This window comes from Pseudorca crassidens, chromosome 3, assembly GCF_039906515.1.
Source record: "Pseudorca crassidens isolate mPseCra1 chromosome 3, mPseCra1.hap1, whole genome shotgun sequence".
NCBI lineage: Eukaryota > Metazoa > Chordata > Mammalia > Artiodactyla > Delphinidae > Pseudorca > Pseudorca crassidens.
The window spans coordinates 53,451,719-53,475,013 of NC_090298.1; the positions used below are offsets into that span (position 1 = coordinate 53,451,719).

Sequence of the window (23,295 nt, forward strand, 5' to 3'; positions counted from 1 at the left end):
GTGAGAATTTTGAGCATTTTCTACATTTGTGAATGAACACAGCAATGGAGCCTAGACCCGGGAGTTCCAGGCTTTGTGGGATCACTGATGACTCAGATCCCCTGACGCACAGAAAGAAATCACACGTAGCAGAAGCATACAATAGGTACTTCCAGTTACCCCATTACAAGGCAAATCTTGGGCTAACCTCTGTGAAAGTAACTGAGCAGTGACTACAGACTAGAAGCAGATGGCCTCATCGCCGGCCTCAGAACAGACCTGGCCCTGCTTTTTGTTACCCCTTCTGTCGTGTATCCTGACTGCGTTATAAAAGCGCCGTCCACCCATGGTGACACAGTGACTTTCCCATGCTGTCAGTGCACTTCCACTCTGATTGTCCCAGCCCCCTGGGGGAATGCAAAATAGGAAGGAAACATGCTAAACAATCAATGAACAAAGTTGTTTTTTTTAAAGTGAGAGGATGGGAAGTGGTGGGAGGGAAGTGCTGAAGCATGGGGAATAGAATGAGGGCAGACGACAGAAAGACAGAAGCAGAGGAAGCGTTTGGGAAGAAAAACAAGAAAGGCTGCTGACAAAAAAAATACTCCAGCAGAAAAAGGAAAAGGCGTTCCTTGCCAAGAAAAACGTGCTAATCTTATGCAGCTGAAACAGATATTTAAAGAAACATTGTAAGACTTTTGTCTTTAACTCCTTAATACAATACTTACTCTTGAAAAAATACTTAACCCTAAAGCACTCCTAGAGGAATCAGAGGTATTCCGTGATTTCCAGTAAGGAGCAACACTTCTCTAAGTGTGAACCTTTCTTCTCGTGCAACAACAACAAAAAACTAGGGTAGCATACTTTACTGTCTAAATCAAATTGCAAGGTCCTCAGAGGAGAATAAATATTTTTGTGAATATACGTTTTTAAATAGTTAACAGTTATACATAGCACTTCCTGTGACCCAACTCTATTGTATATTACATGTATTAACCACTTAAATCCTCCTTACAGCTTTATGAAATGGGCATTTTTACTGTCCCCATTTTACAAATGAGAAAATAAAGGTATAAAGAGATTTGAAATGTAGCTGATATCACAGAGATGGTAAGAAGTGAAGCTGGAATTCAAATCCAGGAAGAGTGGCCACACTGTCTGTGCTTTTAATCACTACCCCAAAGGGTCTCTCACTGGTCATAATCCGTCAACAATAAGATATATTGAACTACGTATTGAGGGTAGCACTGATTTATCAGTTTGGCTTTTTAAATTCAGTGACCTCAAGTATGCTGAGATATTTGGTAAAGGACGAGCAAATACCTGCTAAACCCAAAACCTGACTGCTGTATTAAAAGTACAATTCTAAGGGAGCCATAAACATGTGACTTACAGTCTCACTCATGTCCTGGTTTCCAGAAGAAAGAGCCCTTACGTAGCACAGCCTTCTCCCTTCCACCACTGCTGTCGTTCACTTTGAAGAGTGTGAGATGTTCAAGGACCATGCTGTCCCCATTAGATATTTTTCCACTTGTACTTAAATCATTCATTTCATGTGATATTGCACTCAGTGACAAGCTTTCACCTGGCTTCCCCAAAACCAGTGGCTGCATTTAATTCACTCTTTAGTATCACTACTTTCTAATTATCTTTGAATCTGATCAAAAATAGATGGTAAGATAAAGATACTCCTTGGAAAATTGTTGCATAGTCTAAGGACTCCAGTGGAGGCAGCTGTTTTGCCCATTTTACAGATGCAAACATCTGTGGGTCTTTGGGACCTTTTCCACTATGAGCAGGTGCCTTCCACACATGCTATGCACCCCACAGGGCAAAGCCTAGCAAGTGGAAACCCTAGTGGAGAAGTCAAAATTCGATGTTTTACATTCTCCAGATAAAAGTGGGCTTTGTTTCAAGAGTGGCAAATGGAATTATAGCAATGTGACCTGAACATGAGGATCTTTCTTTTTTTTGTACCTGTTTAAAAAGTTTATGTCTTCTAAGCATCCAGGGCCTTATTAAAGAGAAGGAGTGACAAGATGACCTTTCACCCATATACCCCCCCACCCAAGAATTTATAGTGATCTGCCTTGTGGTTAAAAATAAAAAACACATGGTTGTCATTGTGTTATGGTTTAGCAGTGTTGTATCAGGTATTCAGTGTTGTAATTATGATTGGCTACGTGTGTAGGCACTTCAGCTCTTTCACGTAGGAATCTCTGATAAGCAGCTACAAGATGAGGGAGAGAGATCAGTTAAACAGTATACTACCCTCATCTGCAAAGCCAGGCTGCTTTCCCTTTCCTGGGTCCCTGACCATTCTCCCCATGGCTGCTAGAACAGATGAAACAAATCAGAATGGCTTTGAGGAGTCTAGTTCATCCCTCTGCTTAATTTAAACCCCAATCAAGTCTAATTATCAGAGCCATATTACTTGCCAGCAATAATTTGCTTTGGGTACAACTCAGAGCTATGTTGAAAATTTTATTTTGCCTTCAGAAAATTGGTTTACCTTTAAATTTTTCTCCCAGATTTCCCTGTGGAAAATTGGTCCTCTTAATTTCGGTATCTTGTAATTTTTCTCATTAAAAAAAGTGTGGCATGTGATATCATTAAATTTTTTTTCTAAATTGAAGTGACTTAAGTGGGTTGACATATGTGCTGCAGTATAATTGTGCTGTGTTTTTGGAGCTCAAGTCAGTAATTACATCCATAAACTTATTGTCTATGGTAAAATATGTTAACCAGTCATCGACATAAAATTCATTAATTTGAATCAATATGTAATGTTCTAAAATGCTCTAACAAAGGATCATTGACTGACGGGTATAATGCAGTCGAAGACCCAAACATTTCTCTATGAACGGCAGTAAACGTAAACATTTTCTAAATAGCAAGTCAATACTGTGATTCCCAAAACGCACACATTACGAAGCCTGCAAGAAATTTGAACTATGACATGATTCCAGTAATTGAATGTTTTTAAAACAGGGTATCCTGTAAAGAAGATGTGACACATATACACAAAGGAATATTCCTCAGCCATAAAAAGAAACGAAATTGAGTTATTTGTAGTGATGTGGATGGACCTAGAGACCGTCATACAGAGTGAAGTAAGTCAGAAAGAGAAAAACAAATACCATATGCTAACACATATATATGGAATCTAAAAAAAATGGTTCTGAAGAACCTAGGGGCAGGACAGGAATAAAGACGCAGACATAGAGAATGGACTGGAGGACACGGGGAGGGGGAAGGGTAAGCTGTGACAAAGCGAGAGAGTGGCATGGACATATATACACTACCAAATGTAAAATAGCTAGCTAGTGGGAAGCAGCCGCATAGCACAGGGAGATCAGCTCGGTGCTTTGTGACCGCCTAGAGAGGTGGGATAGGGAGGGTGGGAGGGAGACGCAAGAGGGAGGAGATATGGGGATATATGTATATGTATAGCTGACTCACTTTGTTATAAAGCAGAAACTAACACACCATTGTAAAGCAATTATTCTCCAATAAAGATGTTAAAAAAAACCCACCAGGGTATGCTGGATATTTTTGATCTTTACAACATGCAGCTAACTTTCAGAGAGGGTCTTGGAATTTCAAACCCTCAAATGCATCGTGCCTCATTACCGATGTGGATGCTGAGGTCCAGAGAGGCTGAGTGACTGGTGGGGAGGAGACTGGCCCCCAGGTGATCTTTTCCTGACGCCCCTCAGAGACTGCTAGAGCTCCCTTCTCCATGGAATCTTAGCGGATTAGATGCAGCCTAGCTTTTTTACTTTCCTAATGTTGAATAACTTTAAAAGGCAAATTGAAATGTGCCAGGGTTGGGAAATAAATTTCAATTCAAAGCAAGAATTTCATCAGGAATCCAATCCCAGGGTTTTCTTTTGACTTGAGACTGCAGACCTACCAAAATTACATTAATGTGAAACCCTGACGAGAGAAAAATCCCTGTCATTAAATATGTGGTGCTTCACAGATAATACCTGGTTCACCCTTTCAGCATTTCTGGGAAGCGAGAGCCAGATAAGAAAAGTACCGTGTGGCTTCCCAGAGGTGTGTCCGCAGGGCTCAGTGCTAATGCACACCCCAGATTCAGTACAGCAAGGGCCATTTTGAAGGTGGAACAGCACATGCTGTGGAAGAAACTGGGACTTGGAAGAGGAGATAGAAGGGGAGTAGCCACTGTGGCTGCTGCTGTTAACTTGTGCTCAGTGATGGAGTGGGTACCTCTTATCTTTTCTTTGATGTCCAAATCACTTCGCACCTTTCTCCCTCCCGCTCCCCTCCACTTTCCCCCTCCCCCTACTCTCCTCTTCTCTCTACTCTCCCCTTCCCCTAACTCTGTCCCCTCCCTTCTCCCCACTCTCTCCCCCTCTCCCTTTCCCCACTCTTCATCCTTTCTCTTCCTTCCTCTCCACCCTCCCACCTCCTTTCTCTCTCCCTCTACTCCCCTCCTCTGGGGACCTGCATCCCCCTTCTGTCCTCTGGGTGTCCGATCGGGTTTGGGCCAGTGGGGGAGCAGGCGATTGGAGGAAAGGAGGGAGAAATAAAGCAAGTGATGGAAGTCATTTTTCTCTGTCTCCCTTCCCCAGCATCAGTCCAGGCTGGCTGAATGCTCTTCTGAAGGTGACCCTCTGTACCCAGCTCTCTGATTCAGGTTCTAGAAGCAGCTCCCTCCCTTTTGCCTCTTCTGGCCTAAAGGAGGTGAAGGAGCCCTACTCCTAAGTGATTCCCTTATGAGAATTTTCTCAAACTGCCTGGTCTGAGGGTGCCCTCTGTTTCCTGCAGGAACCCTGTGGATGAGCTGGTGCATCATATAAATACATATGCTTCATTTATTGGTTTCATAATTATTTAAAATTATTTTTCCAGCATCCACCAAATGCCAGAACCATTGAGACAAAGCTCCTGGCTTCATAGAGCTTATAGAAAAAAAGATAAACACATACAATGTACCGTCAGGCAGTAATAACTGTTAGGAAGTAAAGGAGGACAAGGGGGAAATGGAGTGATGGGGGGGGGAGTCCTCTTTGAAGAGGGGACAGGTGAGGTTTCCTGAGTGGAGCAAATAGGCATACTTTGCAAAAATACAAAAAAAAAAAAGGAGTGTTTTCCAGTGAAGGGACTCTCGGGGACCCTGGGAAGGTGCTTGGAGGGCTCTAGGAACAGCACAAAGACCAGTGTGGCCAGGGTGAGTGAGGGGTTGGGGGGAGCCGTTGGCATCCAGAAAAGGCACAGGGCTAGGTTGCCTGAGGCTTTACAGCAGCAGTCCCCAACTTTTTGGCAGCAGGGACCACTTTCATGGAAGACAGTTTTTCCATGGTCGGGGTGGGGGTTAGGGTTCAGGCGGTAATGCAAGCAATGGGGAGCAGTGGGGAGCGGTGGGGCGCGGCAGATGAAGCTTCGCTCACTCACCTCCTGCTCTGCAGCCCAGCTCCTAACAGGCCTCGGGCCAGTATCGGTCCGCAGCCCGGGGGTTGGGGACCCCTGCTTTACATGACCTGGAAGGACTTGGTGTGAGTGGAAGGAAAAGGTATGGAGAGTTTGGAGAAAAGTGATATCATATATATTTTATTAGGGTGGCTTTGTCTGCTGTTGGAAAGACAGCCTCTATGGAGGACAAAAGTAGCGAACGGGGATGGGAGCCTATTGCTGGTGTCTGGATGGCTGGGATGGTGTTATCGGTTGAATTGTGTCTCCCCTCAAATATATTGAAGTCCTAACCCCTCTACTTGAGAATGTGTCCTTATTTGGACATTGGGTCTTTACAGTTGGTGATCAAGTTACAAGGAAGTTTTTCAGGTGGTCCCTAATCCAATATAACTGATTGGACGCAGAGACAGACACGCAGAGAAGAAAGGTGATATTAAGAGACGTGGGAAGAGGGTGGCCGTCTAGAGGCCAAGGAGAGAGGCCTGGAGCAGAGCCTTCCCTCACAGCCCTCAGGAGAAACCAGCCTTGCTGACACTTTGACTTTAGATTTCTAGCCTCCAGAACTGGGAGACAGTACACTTCTGTTTTCTCAGCCCCTCCATTTGTGGTATTTTGTCCCAGCAGCCCTAGGAACCAAATACAGGTAGCTTGGATGAGACTGACAATGGTAAAAGTAAGAAAGGTTGAATTTTGAAATACATTTTGAAGTTAACACCAGGAAGACTTGCTGATTGGTTGGATAGGGGTCGTGGGGTTGATATTTGGCCCATGGGAACTGAATTTAAGGACAAGATGGTCAGTGACTCCTAGGTCATTGGGTGAGTGGTGGTGCCCTTTGCTGGAGATGAGGAACACCGAGGAGGGCAGACCTGGGGGACAAACGTCCAGAATTGGGTCAGGGACGTGTGAGTTGACAGTCCCTGTTTGTCATCTCAGAGTAGGCAGTTGGCATTGAGGGGGGAGATGTTACGGCAGAGTCATAAACGGTGACCACCCCTCTTCCCACGACAAACACTGCAGAGCCTGGGCTGTTCACGCCTATCAGCTGCCACCCGAGGTGCCGTGGACACTACAGGTTGCACACAGATGATTCTAGTCAGTACATAGATGTTTTTATATAACGTTTAATGCATTTTTCTTAATATATAGTAGAACAAAATGTAACTAGCACAACCAAGTCATGATTTCAAGGTGTTGTTACTTAAACCATCATTAAAAATTGAAGTACAGAAGTTTTTAAAATCCAGAGTCATCTTTTTAAAGAAAGCAATTAAGAAATCAATAGTATATGCAGTGGATGTAATAGCACACATAGTACATGGATATGGGGAAAAAATAAATGATCGAAGTTTAGGACACAGCCTAAAACATTCGTAAGGAGTTACTAGGTGAGTCCTATCTCATGAAAGTTTCTCTTGTTTGGGGGGCCATGCCCCTCGGCTTTCAGGGTCTTAGTAGAACCCACACCCCCTACAGTGGAAGCACAGAGTCTTAACTACTGGACCTCCAGGGAAGTCCCCTCATGACCCTTGAAGAACACTTCTTCCTTGGTCTGTTTTTTAACTGCAGGTCAAATCATCAATTCAGTAGTAGAGACCAGCGTTTGTTTAGAAAGGAACTAAACTAGATCAGAAAATAGAGTGCATTGCTTGTAGTATTGGGAGGCATTGTTTCATGACGCAAAATGTATTTCTCAATGAGCATCACAGTGAGAAGTTAGAAAGTCACTGGGTTTGCTTTCATAGGTGGGAGTATCCCTTCCCCTATCCTATTTTGATGACTCTCCTCTTGAGCCAAGTTGAAAAACCTGGGTCTGAAAAGAGACAAGAAAAACATGATGTACTTTCATCTTTACAAGGTTATTAATTATGAAGGTTTTCATAAATTACTGTGGGATTTGTTCCATTGTTTTAGAAGTCTATAATATCATCATCGAAAATGTATTCTAACACATTTCTTCCATGTTCATTTGGGTGTCTGATCCCTATTTTGATACACCTGGTAATTGCTAGATCTCCGCAGCTTGTGAATTCTTCCAGTTGATTTATTTTCATGGAGTATTTTGCCTTTGCGTGATCCTAAATTGCTTTATTGATGTGCAGGGGTGCCGTTACCAGGACCTGTTTGCAGTAGCTTTGTTGTACGTACTTAAGTATAGTGTTAAGTAAGAGCTTCGACTGGGAGTGAAATATATTTATTCAGACAAAAGGGTGTCTCAGAGTTGGGTAAAAATGCTTATTCTTATCCAAGAATGCATGTGATTCTTTTCAGAATTAAAACGCCTTTGAATGGATTTTTAAGAAGTCCTCTAGGAGCCCTTGAAACAATTATGTGATTTTTCTATTTTTTTCTTATATTAAAATATCTAGCTGGAAATGTCTAATGATATATTTCTTAAAAAAATAATGGAACTAATGCCAAAATTATAGATACACTTAGTTTTAAATTTTCCTTGTGGCTCTAATTTTGACATGGAGTCACTTATACCTGATTTAAAGAGTTAAGCATTTAAATAATCTGATGTCAGCCACTGAATTCACTGGGCACCCATTATTTCACACCTGATATATTGTTTTCCACAGAACATTCTTGTAAATATGTTTATGTGATGCAAATGAGGCTAAAGTACTACGCTATCAGATCTGTAATGTTTAAGGAACAATAATTTCTTTAAAAAGTATGATCTGCAGTGTTAAGGGAAGTTTATAATTTCCAAAATGACTTACTTAACAGGAGAAGTCTTGATGAAAGCATTTAGCATGGAGGTGAAATATGCCTCATTAAGTTTCCAGGTTATGTACATGTCAACACTTCTTTTGTCATCTTTCAGTAGTTTATTTACATAACTGAGGGCTGCTACTTTTATTAGTGGTGATCACAGCAAATGATTTTGATAAGTTAACCTAAGCAACATAATGTGCTTCTGTTTCCACGAAACTAATGGTGAGGAATCCAACCCTCCTCCTTCTGCCCCCTCCCCTGGTAGTAAAGAGCCCCTATTTACATATGTAAATAAGTCATTCAGTTGAGAGCCCCTGGGGCCCACCCAGGTCCGATCTGTTATTTTGCTGATGTTGATGGCATTAGCCAGGAGGTAAATGGTACCAGGAGACTGATGTCTTAGACTGGAATGACAGATACCAGAGGCTGAAGGCTGTCATTTAGGAGGAGAAATGGATTCTTGGGACTAAGAATTTTGGAAGAAAATGAAGGCACAAATTTTGTCTTTAATGTTGGCCTGAGAGGTATAATTGAATGTTTTTCTTGAACATGGAAAGCTATACATACAAATTTGTTATATAAGGATGTTGCTTTCCTACCATACCATTTTTGAGGGCCCTGTTTGCTTTTTAAAGAATGTAAAATATTTCACAATTGAACTCATAGAGCTGGCTATGGTCAGGTACCTTCCCTGGCTCTATGAGGGAATCTGGCCTGTAATAAGAAAGGAAAACTTTTAAATGAAGTTCTCCCTAAAGTGAAGAAGGTGACATGTCCAGTTTCTAATGAATTAAATTCTTCTCCAAGGTTCCTATCAAGGACATAGCTATGTCCACCTTTCTACAAAGCCTGAGTAACTGTAGAACACACAGGCCGCCGACCACCACCAACTTTTTTTGTCAACAACAGAATACAGTGTGACTATTTTTGAAAATTAAGATGAATTTCAGACATGAGTCATATGGAGAAAAACTTGCTCTGAGCCATTCAGAATCCCTTTATTTCTATTCCATAAGCAATTCATTAAAATGACATTAATCCTCCAGGCTGTTCTTTGGTTTCTATTAAGATGTATTACTGGAATCTGTGTAAATATATTGATCATCTCATAGGCCTCTTTGTTCATCACAAGCAGACTATTGTTACAGCGTCAGTGTACTTCATAATAAATGAGACTAAGTGGAGACCAGGTTTTGAAAACCCACCCGCCCCCTCCATTCCCCTTGAAGGATGTGCTTGCTCTCTTTAAACCAGCCTTTCACAAAACAGGAGTTTAAGATTGAGAGTCACAGTTTAATATCAACAGCTGCCCCCTGCTGAGTTCATGGTGCAATTAGCTAATTAAAAAATATATAACATTTTTCACCTTGAAGTCAGAAGAAAAGCAATAAACCACAGGCTCCGGATTTAGTTAATTTGCACATTGACTGTAATTGTGTATTTAACGCCAAGATTAATTTTTTTCCTGATGAGTGGGAGCCTGGCACTGTGCACTGGAACTCTTAAATTGGTTGTAATCATTCCATAGGGAGGTTGATAAGGGCAGGTAGTTCTCCAGACATGTTAATGAGGATAAGTATTTATTTACATCTGATAACTTTTTTTTAGGAGAAAAAGCGTTAAACAACTTTCTGATAAACTATTAAATTTAAAGGAGGCTTCAAATCAAGCTAAATAAATAATCTGATTTTAAAAAACCATTTCTCATGTAAAATCTATTGATTCTATTGAATGGGAAATCATACTCAATTTTGTTTGTTTTGTTTTGCCAAACATTCAGTGAATTAATGAGAACAATTTCTGCTGTCAAAGCTTTGGTACATTTTCTAGGTCAACCGAGATTTAAAACTATTGCCTTGCATTTTTTTCAGAAGAGGGTAGGGAAAGAATGCATGCTGGCAGGGCAGTTAGTAGGAAAAACATAATCCTGATGTGCAATCTGCTACTTATAACATTTCCTGTTTGAAAGGTAAGCGTTATACTTTGGATACCGAAGCAGTGATTGTTGGCAATTCAAGTGGGTGTGATTGATCCATGTCTTAAAAGTAACAGAGCGGTTATTCTTAGAAGAAAAAAAGAAAAGAATTCTCAAGTATTATAATACAGACATTGCATTTTTACCTAAGTAGAGGTCTTTTCACTCTCCTCTGTGAGCAGATGCTAATACTCATCTGACAGATATTTCACTCGCTAGGTAGATGCTCACTTGGACCCGGGGCTTTATGCCCAGGGGTTTTCTGAGACCGTCTCTCTGTTGCTTTCATCTCCCCATCCCTGAAGTCAGTGCTCACAGTGGATTGTGCTTGCTTCTTAGATTCTTGTTTACTGTTATCCAGCTTTGAAAGATGGAGAAGTGAAACTCTACCATTCATGGGGGCCCCTATTCCAAACTTTTCCTTTAAAATACAGTTGCTTGGGTTTGTGTGTGTGTGTGTGTGTGTGTGTGTTTGACATGGAATGAGTGATGGGAGGTGTTAAGTCTTTCTACCTGATCCATTTGTCCAATATATATACAAGGGTTTGTCTAAGGAAACGACCACCCTTCTATACAGGTTAGGTTATAAACTTAATGTTCAATCTCTGTTCCATCCAATAAAACTTAACTGCATTCAGGGGCAGAGTTTTTGGTGGCTGCCAGACACCAGGAATTCTGCCAGGATGAAGAAGAGAGGAGCTTCTGAGGCAAGAGAGTTTTCTTGGTTTTGGGGAAGACGGTGATTTCCGTGTCTTTTTGGTGATATCCAAATGGGCGGCAAGTCTAAGAATGCCCCTTACTGCCTTCTGCTGTTCTAGGAAGATTGACTTCATGTTCAGGGAAATCATGCTCCAGTTTTCCTTAGTATTCTTGAAATACAATTAGGGGCAATATCAGGTAACAGGAAAGTGCAGATTTGATGGGAAATGTGATACTGGGCTGTGTTCATGACTTTATCACACACGTGCATATACAAGGCTATTTTTAATAAAATGACTTGCGCGTGGCATGTGGTCTTGTGGGGGAAATCATGTCATGTCTTTTTATTGTTGGATTTTAGCTGAAACAGACAAGTACAGTGCCGTTAAATGCTGTCCCTCTCCCTTTTCCGACCATTTTCCCATCATCCCACGCCCCACCTTGTCCTCTCCCACCTCGTTCATCCCCATCTTCCATTCCCTGTCAGGAAGGGCAGCCTCCGAAGAGCCATTTCAACTCAGCCCGACATCACCAGAGACTAGTGGACCCAGCTGCTTCAAAAGTGAGTGTGTCCTGTCGCATGGTGCATGGCGGTGTGGTCCTTGTGAGGAAAAGGGTGTTGTGAGTTTTTATTTATGCTGGTGTATTTGAAGGCTTTAGAGGAGGCAAAGTCTTCTCTATTAATCAAAGGCCATTCACACCAAGGGAGTTCTGGCGTTGAATCACCAGACCTGAAAACAAGCAAAACCCTGATAAGTAGCACCTGCTGGTTTCTGTGGTGTAAATACTCCCACCGCGGCCAATTTCAAACAGCAGTTTGACAAAAGCAACTTCAGAGCCGAGAAGAGATGCCCAGTGGAGCTCTAACATATACAGATCCAATTGACACAAATCCTAGTTAAAATATAGCAGAAAATTAGGAAGTGAACCAATTTTGAGTATCTCTTACCTTTGTTTTCAATATAATGTATTTCATTGGAAGTTTAGATATTTTTAATCAATTAATGACTGTATTTAACAACTGGCTTGTAAAATTCCTGGAAATTTACCAAGCTGGTGTGGGTGGGCTCCAGCACAGCAGTTCCAGGTGTGATATATTCGTTGAGAATAGTCTTCAGTCATTTTGGTCATGCCCAACTCTTACGATCTACAGAAAAGTGGCTGAGGTTTTGAGCAAGGATTTGCTGTTCCCACACAGCGCAAGTAAGTCGCAGGCCAGTTCTGCTGCACACAGACTTTTATTAAACAGACATTTCCTGGCAAACAGGCACAAAGCATTGTGCCTGTCCTATAAACTCAGTGAAGTCCCTGCTCTCAGGCCTTTCAATAAAGTGCTCCAGCCAAATCTCGTTGGAAGGTTCCACTTAAGGTTGATGACCTGACAACTTTCCGGAGGCAGGATTCTCTCATTTTTATGGTGGGCATCATGCAATGGGGCTTCTGTGCCCCAGCTGCTGGACATAAGGCCATTGAACAGTTGGGCCTCGGGTGCCAGTCCTAAGGGTCCAAGTTACAGACCTTCATAGATTCTTACGCGCTGCTCATGCAAGGGCAGAGAATATCTCTAAATTGACTTTGCCGATTCACTTACCTTAAAGACCGCTAGTTTCAACAATGAAATCCCGTTTCTAACATCCTGAGAACGCTGATTTTGACTTCGGCAATGAAAACCCATTTCAGTATGCCAATTAGCAAAATCTCGGGTGTGACTGAGATGCAGATACCTCTGATGTAATGCTAGTTGACCACCCTGGGGGAGGGGGAGTCCATCCTGATCAGGGCTACGGACTGGGTATAGGGTATAATTTTAACCAATACATAATATCACACTGCATGTGTGGTAGTATTTGAAAGTGGACTCCAAATGTCATAGCCTTTTGTTACGTTTATTAAGTACCTGGGGTGCCCCCCGCCCGCAAGCTCCAGACAGCTCACTTTGGGTGAGGACCCTTGTGATGAAGTTATGAAAGTTCTGTTAGGATGTGAGGGAAAAAAATCAACTAGCTCTGAATAAGGTGAATGGATTCATTATGTGAATCTTGCTAAAGGAGAGCACAGCTCAGAGTACAGCAGGTCCTTCTCAGACCCCGCCGAAGAGTTTTCATTAACGAGGCACTAAAACATCCTGTGGTTAAGCACACTGTTAATGTGCTTAACCGCTTATAGAGTGGTTAATCCACTGTTATACCCAGCATGCACCTCTGGTTTAAGGACTCAACTCAGCGTGTGCTTTTGTTCCTCCTCTTTCTTTTTTCCTGTGTTCATTTCATTCTGCTTGGCATTTTCAGAAGTCCTGTGCCTCACGCATGCAAAGAGTTGTATATTACACTGTAAATGAGCTGCGTTTCTTCTGTTGAGTCTTTTTGTGGTTCCATTTTGTCTTGAGTGAGAATCATGGCTTCTTTTTCTAGACACACTCTTAGAGGAACTCATTAAACTGCTCTAAAGAAAACGTCTGGTGCCTTAATGTGCTGTGTGAATAGGTTCAGCCAGTGTTAACAAATAGGCTTTAAAGGTCAAATCCTTTCCTCCCCCAAATACTGCAGGACTAGGAATTCGAGAAAGGCCTAAATTTTTTCCCTAATATTAGGAACTGATGGGGGAAACTACATTTCTTGTGTGGATAGGTTACTTGGACAACAAATAGCAAATGGAAATATGCATCAGTGTAGCCAGTGACCTTTTGTTGTAAGTACATTGGTGCTTAGAATCTGCACTGTATTTTCTTCAACTCAATAATCTGAGTTGTAGTAAAAAAAAAAACCCTGGGTCAGTAACAATTTACAGTAAACCGGCTGCCACATCTTTTGAGAACACTGATTTTGTTGAGTCGGCATTGTAATCTGGAAAGAAGTGTGATCAAATAGAGATACTCAGTTTCCCATTAGCAATACAGAGGGGCGGGAAGAATATCCTTGACTGGGTTGTACATTGGGCTTTGTCATAAACCAGCTCTATGGCCGTGGGCAGCCACTTATCACTGAGCCCCCATTGCTCAAGGTTTTCTCTTCTATTAAATGAGAGTTTATTAAATGTTCCCTTAGTCAAATTATGGAATTATGTTTCTTTCCCATCAAGGCTATTTATAACTAGATACTTCACCGTTTAGTCTGAGATTTTTGAATAGCATTTCTCAATCCTAAAATCCCTCTACAAACGGCATCCTTTCTCTTGACTTGCAAGGCATTATTTTTGGGTGGTCTTCTATCAGTGTCTTCAACGGATGTTAATTTTTAAAACAGAATTACTTACTTTAAAGCTATGGGGGAAAATATGGACCAGAAATACGGTGCTCATTTTCTGCTCAAGGAGTTGGCTTTTTTTTTTTAGCCTGAATTTTTTTAATCTTAGTCTTCGAAAGCCTTCGAAAGTGCTTTGAGCATAGGAAAACAAGCTTTTAAATCTGTTTTATTTGAATAAGAGTTAAAGAGTTAGAGAGAAATCAAAGGTAAGTAATGTACCTCTGATTGGCTAAACTTGTCCACTGGGAATTTCTAAAATGTCTTTTGTTTGGAGAATATGCTCACCTGTCTATCCCCCAGTATGAATGCTGTAACACATTAAATGAACAAAGAATGAAGAAAACGGGCAATAGGAATAATAGTTCAAAGACCACAGAGCAGTTATTTGTGGAGCTGGTAAAGGCTTCTGTTAAATAAAAATCAATTTGATATGGGAGCGTCGGGGACAGGATCTGGGGAGACAGGAGGTGGACAGAAGATAACACGAGAGTGTACAGAGGATTAGTTTTCAAACCTCCTGGCATTTCAGCACAAAAGAATAATGAAGATTTATTCTAGATGAACTGTCATTTTTCCTTGGAAGCTTTGCTGATCCAGAATAAATAGGTTCATAGAGACTGTATTGAAATTTTGAGCATGTGACAGTAAGTAGCGGTGGGCATAGCATCTAATACCTTTCAGAACCAGAAAGTGCTGTAACATTCTATCCTCTTAAAAAACAAACCAAACTCTCCCAATGGACAGGTATTCCAGCTAACCAAAACCCTGCATATAATTCTAAGATACATTGTTTCAGTATGCCATAGGGCTTGAAAATCGTTTATACTAATTCTCAGCGATTTCTCTACCTTTTTCTAATGAGAATAAGGTTTGTAAAACCTGGGCTCCCCTGCTGGGAAAATCAGCCCAGAGCTATCTCAGAGCAGATGGTCTTCTTTTCTCACTACTATAAACCTTTTAGGATTGATCCTTTTTTCATTTTTATCTCTCTGAAGAGTAAATGTCTCTGAGACCTTAGAAACCCACTGTTCAGAGGGGGCAAGAGGCTGCCTTGACCAGAGTTCAGAGTTGCAAAGATGATGTAGAATAAAAGCCATGGAAATCATGGAATTGTGTTTCTCTCTATAATAGCAAAAGAAAATAGGTTGACTTTTCAAGTTCTAAGGGGACAGGCTTTAAAATATCTACATTTCTGAGCCTTATTATGCTTTGCGTTTCTGGATGGTAATTAACACCCTCCTAGTCCCAGGAATTTCAAGTGTTAAAGAATAATTTCTTCTCTTTTGGAGGATGTAATACTTGTTACTATATTTAAGGAGGTAGAAAGACGGGGAAGGGGCTGGGAAGATTGGTTGCCATAATTATTCTGGGAATATTTTAGTCATATAAAATATTGTACTACGTAAACTTTTTTTTACAAAGGCTTTTAGGGACGGAAATTTTTGAGGCCGCTTATAGCTTTTGTTTCTTTGTTTGTACATCAGCCATCTATAAATTGCCTTTGGTCCCAGCTAAAGTAGGTGTGAATCTTATATCTGCAACTTAATAGCTGTGACTTTGGGGCAGTTACTTAATCACCCTGAGAAAGCCTCAGTTTCTTCATCTGAGAACAAAATAATATCCACCTCATGAGATTGTTTTGAGGAGTAAATGAGAGAATGTATGAAAAGTTTTTACCCCATAGATAGGCACTTAATGAGTGCCAGAAAAACTGTAGCTATCCTTTAAATTATGGTTACTCTTATTATGATTATCAGGTAATCATTATCTAACTTTTTGAGGATTTTTTTTTTCCGTCTTGTAAGATAAGGGCTTAGGACCAGATGATCCTTGAGGTAGAATGTCTGCATTGTTAAAAGTCTGTACAGTTACACTTATTTTTGAATGTTTGTCATATACTCAGCTGTGTGGTAGGCATGGAGGAATATAACTTGTAGGATTTAGTTCTTACCTTCAGAATGTAATGTAATTGGCAAAGAAATGATGCAGAGACAGTCATCAATTGTTTGGTAGACAATGTCAGAGGGGCGTTGATTTTGAACCAAAAGACATCTGTGAGCCACAGTCAGAAAAGGCTTCCTGGAGCCGGTGGGTTTTCATCAGGGCCCTGAAGGAAGGAAAAAGCTTAAAAAAAAAATTATTTATTATTTATTCATTTTGGCCGCGCCGGGTCTTAGTTGTGGCATGCGGACTTCTTAGTTGCAGCATGCAAACTCTTAGTTGTGGCATGCATGCGGGATCTAGTTCTCCGACCAGGGATTGAACCCGGACCCCCTGTATCGGGAGCTCAGAGTGGCACCCACTGGGCCACCAGGCAAGTCCCAGAAAGAGCTTTTTTTTTTCCTTTGTGATACGCGGGCCTCCCACTGCTGCGGCCCCTCCCGCTGCGGAGCGCAGGCCCCGGACGCGCAGGCTCAGGGGCCATGGCTCACGGGCCCAGCAGCTCCGCGGCATGTGGGATCCTCCCGGACCAGGGCACGAACCCGTGTCCCCTGCGTCGGCAGGTGGACTTCCAACCACTGCGCCACCAGGGAAGCCCAGAAAGGGCTTTTTAAACCTTGAATATGGGCGTGAACATTAGGAGAATGCACAAGGTAATGTGATGGGCCAGACCGGAATGGAGGGAATAGGTGACATGGAAGGGGATGCTCCTGTATGGCTGTCCCTGGTGGGATGCAGGCGGGCTTTGCCATCACGCAGACTGTTCTCAAGTTCTGTGTATTAGTTGTGTGGCCGAGGGAAAGTCTCTTGTTTCCTCATCCATACAGTGGGGGAATAACCTCATTAAGATTGTTCTTACAATGAAATGGTCTGGTGCAGACATTCCGTAGAGTGATCGGGCTGTTTTGGGTAGTAAAATGACAGTTCTTAGTTAAACTAGACACAGTCTGTCCTACGAACCAGCAATCCCGATCCAAAAGAACTGGCCTCTGTTGGAGGACACAGATGCTTCTTGCAGCATTCTTGTTACCCCAGAAAGTTTGGGGATGTTGTGGGTGTAGACAGTTTAGAGAGTGATTGGAAAAACAGGGTACATCACATAACATCTAGCAGTTAGAAGCAGCAGCCTTGAAGGGACAAGCAGCAATGTGGCTGGAGCCTAAAACATATTACTGTGTGGAAAAACAAAGCTTAAACAAATTCAGTTCTTTACTACCATGCTTGTAATGTCGATTAAAAATACATGTACATCATACAACTTGCATTTTCCGGGCGCTCGTACAAGTAGATGAATTTCCATCAGGCACATTAGAAAGGTGGGCTGGAGACAGGGAAGGGGTATCGAAAGTTAGGTATGCAAGTAAATAAACTGATGGGTGGGAATAATATTCTCTGTCTGAGGAGTATGATTAACCCTACCCTCTCCTGTACACTTGAATCTCCCCACATGAAAGTAGGTAGATAGACCAAGAAATATGGTATACGGGAGACTTCAAGAAGTCTCTAGGAATGGAAGCAGTGCTCCTACAAATCATGGAGCAGCTGACACTCATGCAGCTCTGACACATGTCCGCCTGGTTCTAGGTTCTGGACACACAGGACTAACAACTTTACTCCTCACAGCATCCTCAGGAGGGCGGTACTGTTGATGGCCGTTTGGCAGGTGAGGACACTGAAGCGTGCACGGGATCACACGGATAGAGTAAAAAGAGAGCTGGGATTCGAGCCCAGTCAGTCTGGCTCTTGGGATCCCTGTTCTTGACTATCCTGCCTGGCTGCCTGGGATGGACATAGCTGAAGTGGTGAAGGAGGACCAGAGCCTTTCCACCCATGGTGCCCTTGGACCATGCCTGGCAGTTGCAACTACTTCCTTTTTGTGGAGGCTGCCAATTTTTAAAAAAATTGCGTGTGCTTGTGTGTGTACACATGTGTATAAAACTTTTTATTAAAATACAACATACATTCACAAGCGTACAGCTTGATGAATTTCCACAAACTGGACAATCCTGTGTGACCAGCACCCAGATTCAGGAACAGAACACAGTGGGTAAACCTGAAAAACCAGAACTTCTGTCACTTTTACTGGGCATGATGTTAGGATTGCTGGGAAGCGACATCATGAAAAACATAAGCCTTTAAAAGTGAAAACAATAGAGAAGTCAAAGATTCTAAACATTGCTACAGGTTTTGGGTGTTTCTGAGGTGTGGGAAAAACCGCTCTACCTTTTCTCGATTTTTACCACAGTTAGTTCCTTCCGTTACCGGTAGTGGAGGGCACAGACCACTCGTGAAGGAAAGCAGAAAGTCTCTCAATGAGTTCAAGGCAAACTCACCTTATCAAAGGATAAAACAGATAGAGCTGCAGGCCTTAGACATAAATAGATGAACACCTACATAGTGTGGATCATCAGGAAGACCTTGAATGGACAGGGAAATGAATTTTCACCTCTCCTCTGGTCATTGTTTAACTCCATGTCTTTGATGTTCAATCTAAACTCCTATGGACTGCACTTGTCAGCTTACAGGGCAAAGCTATGACATTGTACATCACACTCGAAGGGTAATGTTTTCCCATATTCCAAACGATCCGTTCCCTTCAGGTTCAGGCTGAGTCTGAGGTTGCATTTTGGGGCTGCGTTAACAACATGATCTGTCTACCCGGCACACCTGTGCACAGTTCACTGCCTTTGGCAGACAGCACAGAGAAGTTAAATCACTTGCAGGAGGTCCAGAGCTAGTACACGGTGAAGCCCAGTTAGTCCCTGCGCTTAGCCACCACACCATGCCCTTTGCACCACCATCTAGGAGGGGCTCCGCCCTTTCCCGGGCGACACGCTGTACTGAGCGGCATTTCTCAGGGTTCAAAAGGAAGGCAACCACAGTACCCATGACGATGTTCTTCTGCCTCCTGTGCTAGAGACCTCCTTTGACCTATATCCCACTCTCCTGCCACCTGACTCCACAGCACTAGGGTCCTACGTAATGCTGCAAAACTATCTGAAAAGCATTCATTCTCCTTACCGTTCCTTTGTGTGTCCCTCCCAGTTTACAAGGATGTATTTCTCTGTTGACTTTAACAGAATTCTAGAGCCCTAACAATGCAGTTGAAAAGTGGGCAAAGGGCACCCCAATTTTTTCAGCCTAACATCTCTCTACTCAGATACATACAAGTAATTTTACAGAAAGTGGATTCCACTTATTTATTTTCCATGATTCTGTGTATAATGTGTCATGTAAACACAGTATTGAAGCAGTCAAAATTACAGGGCTAAAACATGCCTTTGGAATTCAGTTCCGGTAACTCATACTGAACGATTTGGCCATTTTGTGGCCAGGCATTTACGGGATTTAGTGCTTAAGCTTGAAGGTGAGTATAGCCTGCTGCCTTTTGAAAAAAATCTTGTTATTGAGGTATAACATATATACAGAAAAGTACAGATATTTTAAGTTTGATATTATCCCAAAGATCTGAGTGATTTTTTTTTTCTGTAAGAGTAACACATATCCAAAAAATGCAGATATCAGTGAACTTTCACACACTGACTATACCCAGGTAACAACACCAAGATTTAAAACACAGAGCATTACCACCACCCCAGCAGACCCCTGTGTTACCCTTGTAGCAGTTGTCAGAATGTTTTAAATTTCTATTTTTGTTTTCACAGTTGCATTTCTTTCCTGATACTATTTGCCAACATCCTAATTCATTATCCAGTAAATTTTTGTTTTTAAGAAAAGAATGGGATTGGGCTTCAAAATAGAGGTAAAGAACAAGTGTAAAAACCATAATCATTGGCTTTTAATATTTTAGCTGCTGGAATTTCTATTTTAAGGCCATTTAAATGTTGTGACGGAAAATATTGAGGGGAAAGAACTATTTAATTTGGCCCGTTTCTCTCTCCTAACACAGATTTTTGTAGCAGTTTTCTTTCTCTCTCTTTTTTTTTTGTTTCAGCTGGCAAAGGTTAAGTAGGCATAGGTGAATTGTTACAGCCCAACCTCTCTTGTCCTTAGGTGGATTCTTTTTTTCAAGGGCTTTAAAAAACTGGTGAATTACATTTGTTGACTTTTCTCAGAGTCATCAGAGTAGTGCTTACCAAAGACTTGTGTAACAGGCAAGTGGCCAAGATGAGATTAGCGATTTATTCGAGGAAGGGTGTAGGAAATCTTTTTAATTTAGAGGTGAAAAGATCATCAGTTGGGTTAAGTACAGGTTATCCAATTTAGCTCTAGCTTTATGAAGAATTACTGAAATTGTTTCTTCGCCTTCGAGGACTTCTGTATCCTGTTTGCCCCTTATACCCCTCTACCCCTAGGCAAAAAGAAAAACATATCAAAACATAACCAGCTACTCTAAAAAAGCAATTTAAACATTTAGCTAGGCAATGCTTATTTTGCCTGGGGGTGTTCTATGGATTCTGACAGGGTTTTGGAAGGAGTTTCTTTGCTGACAGTACTGAGAAGAGCAGCCTGAGCACCTCAAACACACTTGCTGGCCAATGCTTGGAGACCATGGTATCTTTTTGTAACTGGCTTGATTATCTTGATAACACCATTGCCTGTTTTAACATTTTTTCAGGTTAATTTTTTTTGATAAGTTCTCCCTTTCCACTATCTCACACATATTTATCTGCTTCTTGCCTGAAAAAGAGATTTGACTAAGATGTGCCCAAGTATGATTTTCTTTGTATTTATTCTACTTGGAATTCACTGAGCCTCTCGGATATGTGGATTGATGCCTTTCATCAACTTTTTTGGAAAGTCTTTGGCCATCATTTATCTTCTACTTCATTTTCTCTCCTCTCCTTCTGGGGCTCCATTTGTACCTATGTTAGGCAGTTGGATATTGTCCCACAGATCTTAGACACTCTTTTGTTTTTGCTTTATGCTTTATTCTCTTGGTGATTCATTTTGGATAATTTCTATCATTTCGACTTAAACTTTATTTATCCCTTGTTTAGCTTTGCTCAGTCAGCTGGTAAATCCATTTCACTCTGGTATCTTTCAGTTCAGCTTTGCCTCTTGTTCTTTATTATTATTATAGTTTCTGTCTCTCTAGTGAAATTTGCCATGTCTTCATTCATGCTGTCGCACATCTTTGCCACTGTATCCTTTTGCATAGTTATTTTTGAGTCTTTGTCTGATAACATCAAGATCTTGGCTATCTCCACATCTGTTTGTATTGCCGGTTTCTTTTCTTGACCATGGATTTCAACAGTACCTGCACAGTTCAGGTAGTGAGCAGAATGACTCATCACCCTGACTCAAGTGGTGTGGCATAGAAGAGACACACCTTTTCCTGGGGCTAAATATTATTTACCTCAATTTCTACTGTTCTTTCATTCAAAATGTTTGGCACCTACTCAGAATTATAAACACATGAAAAAGCAACATCTCCTATTTCTCAGGGTTCCTCTTCCACTTAGAATGTGGACAATGACAAGAGACCATTGTTGTTATCTTCACAATCAAAACAAGGTGTGTAAGCTACAAAATCATACTTTAAAAAATAATTTAAAAAGCTAAGGGCATAAGTAAACCTAAAAAGGGAACTCCAGAGTGATAAACTCTTGAAGGAAAAGGCCCATGGCTGTCATGGTGGAATGTCAGGAGGAGGAGGAATCTGCCATGGATGGGTAAGAGAGGAACCAGACAAAGTGATAACATACTTTTCATTTCTAGCTTTTCTTCACATCTTCACACATGTAATTGAGAGTAATGGTCTCTTGTGATTGTCTACTTCCTGAATGGAAGTAGAAGTCTCAGAAATAGGAGATTTGTCCAAGGAGATCAGGGAATTTGCCAATAGGGAAAAGGGAACAAAGAAAAGCCTAACCATTCATAAATAGGGGCTTAGTTGTGTTATTCCGTCACTGTTAGACACACATGACTGTGATAATAGTCCTTATTTCCTGGATGTATCTTTCACATGAACTGTAGACCTGTGGCATGGTAGTCATGTGATTTTATGCCTTGGGTTTATTTCTTTAGCAATTTGATCACTGTTGTGCACGAGGGATTTGTTATGTAGCTGTTGTTTTCAGTCTTCTCTTGGAATTGTTGTACAGTCTTTCAAGGTGTACTAGGGGACACTTGATTGAATTACAGTGTAGAGCACCTACCTCTTTTCATCAGAGTGCAATACCAGACTGTGAAATTCAGTTACTAAATGCAGTCACTGGTGTATCCCATGGCAGTGATTTGGTCTCTGCTTTTCTTATGGTCATCCTATCATTGTACTAAAGTAAAGGCTCGGTTAAACTTACATTTCTCAAAGCTTGTTCTGTGTATGTGCCTCAGTGATGTTTTCCCAAAGTGTTCCATGGTTCCATTAATTTGGGGAACACTGCAGACCATGGCCCTTGATCTTGTTAAATAAAATGCCAATAATTTAAAAATTCTTGGGGAAATCTTGCAGTAAGTAAATTCTCTGAGCTGTATTAGGTGTTTCTCAAACTTATTTGAATACAGAACTTTTACAGAGGAACTTTTAAGTTTTTCTTGTCAATACCCATTAGCAAAGTTCTTTGGGAAATGTTGAGCTAAATGGACCTGTTGCTCTTTATTTCAAGGAATATGAATAATTCATATCAGCTGCCACTCTCTACACCTGGGAAACGTCTTCCCCACTGTTTTCTGGTAAGGAAACTAGCATTTTTGGAGGGAGGAAGAGCTCTAATCCAGAAGATTACAGCATTATACTTAGGGCCTGCTACTCAGGACAGAGCTAATGTTGTGCTCTGCCATTGTAGGTGTGTACTGGTCTCAGCCTCTCTTCTCCAAGGACTGTCCCAGTTTGCTAGTCCAGGAAAATAGGCTAGGTCAGCTGTCACATCCCCCCCCCAATGAAAAAAGACAGCAAGCTGCCTAGACTGCAATTGGAAGGAAAGGTCAATCAATATATTACCTTTCCTTCCATGTGTTCCTTGCCTGCTGGCCGAGTTGTGCCTTCTCACTGCGATGGTAATCTCTTCCACTAAATTTTGTTTTAACCTTGCAGATAGGTGAAAGGAAGGGCACTGTTAATAACATCTTCTCTCCTACACCTCTTGAGTATATTATTTGGGCTGACTCTTGCTCCCCCTACCCCAGCCCCCGCCTTGCATGGTCCTGCTTAGATGGAGAATTAGGCAAGTAGCTGGTGTCGCTTATTGTGGGAATTTCTGTGAGAACTCTGTCATGCTCTTGCACAGACAGAATGCAAACATGTTTGTGGTTTTTGACAGTAGCCAGGATCTAGGTGGAATAGAGGTTTTTTTCAAAACGTTTCTCAGTCAATATGTTTACTCTCCTTCA

At 41.6% G+C, this 23,295-nt stretch overlaps 1 protein-coding gene across 14 annotated transcripts in view; it reads left to right on the forward strand.

Moving 5' to 3' along the window:
- The window catches only part of MAST4 (microtubule associated serine/threonine kinase family member 4), a 568,209-nt gene that overhangs the window by 266,920 nt on the left and 277,994 nt on the right, over positions 1-23,295 (forward strand). For 7 of the 14 annotated variants that reach the window (XM_067730872.1, XM_067730855.1, XM_067730861.1 and 4 more), the window contains one exon: positions 11,304-11,378. The exons of the other annotated variants lie outside the window; for them this stretch is intronic. In XM_067730872.1, the coding sequence (XP_067586973.1) occupies positions 11,304-11,378 (75 nt within the window). The remainder of the gene's footprint in view (positions 1-11,303; positions 11,379-23,295) is intronic. 14 annotated transcript variants of the gene reach the window in all.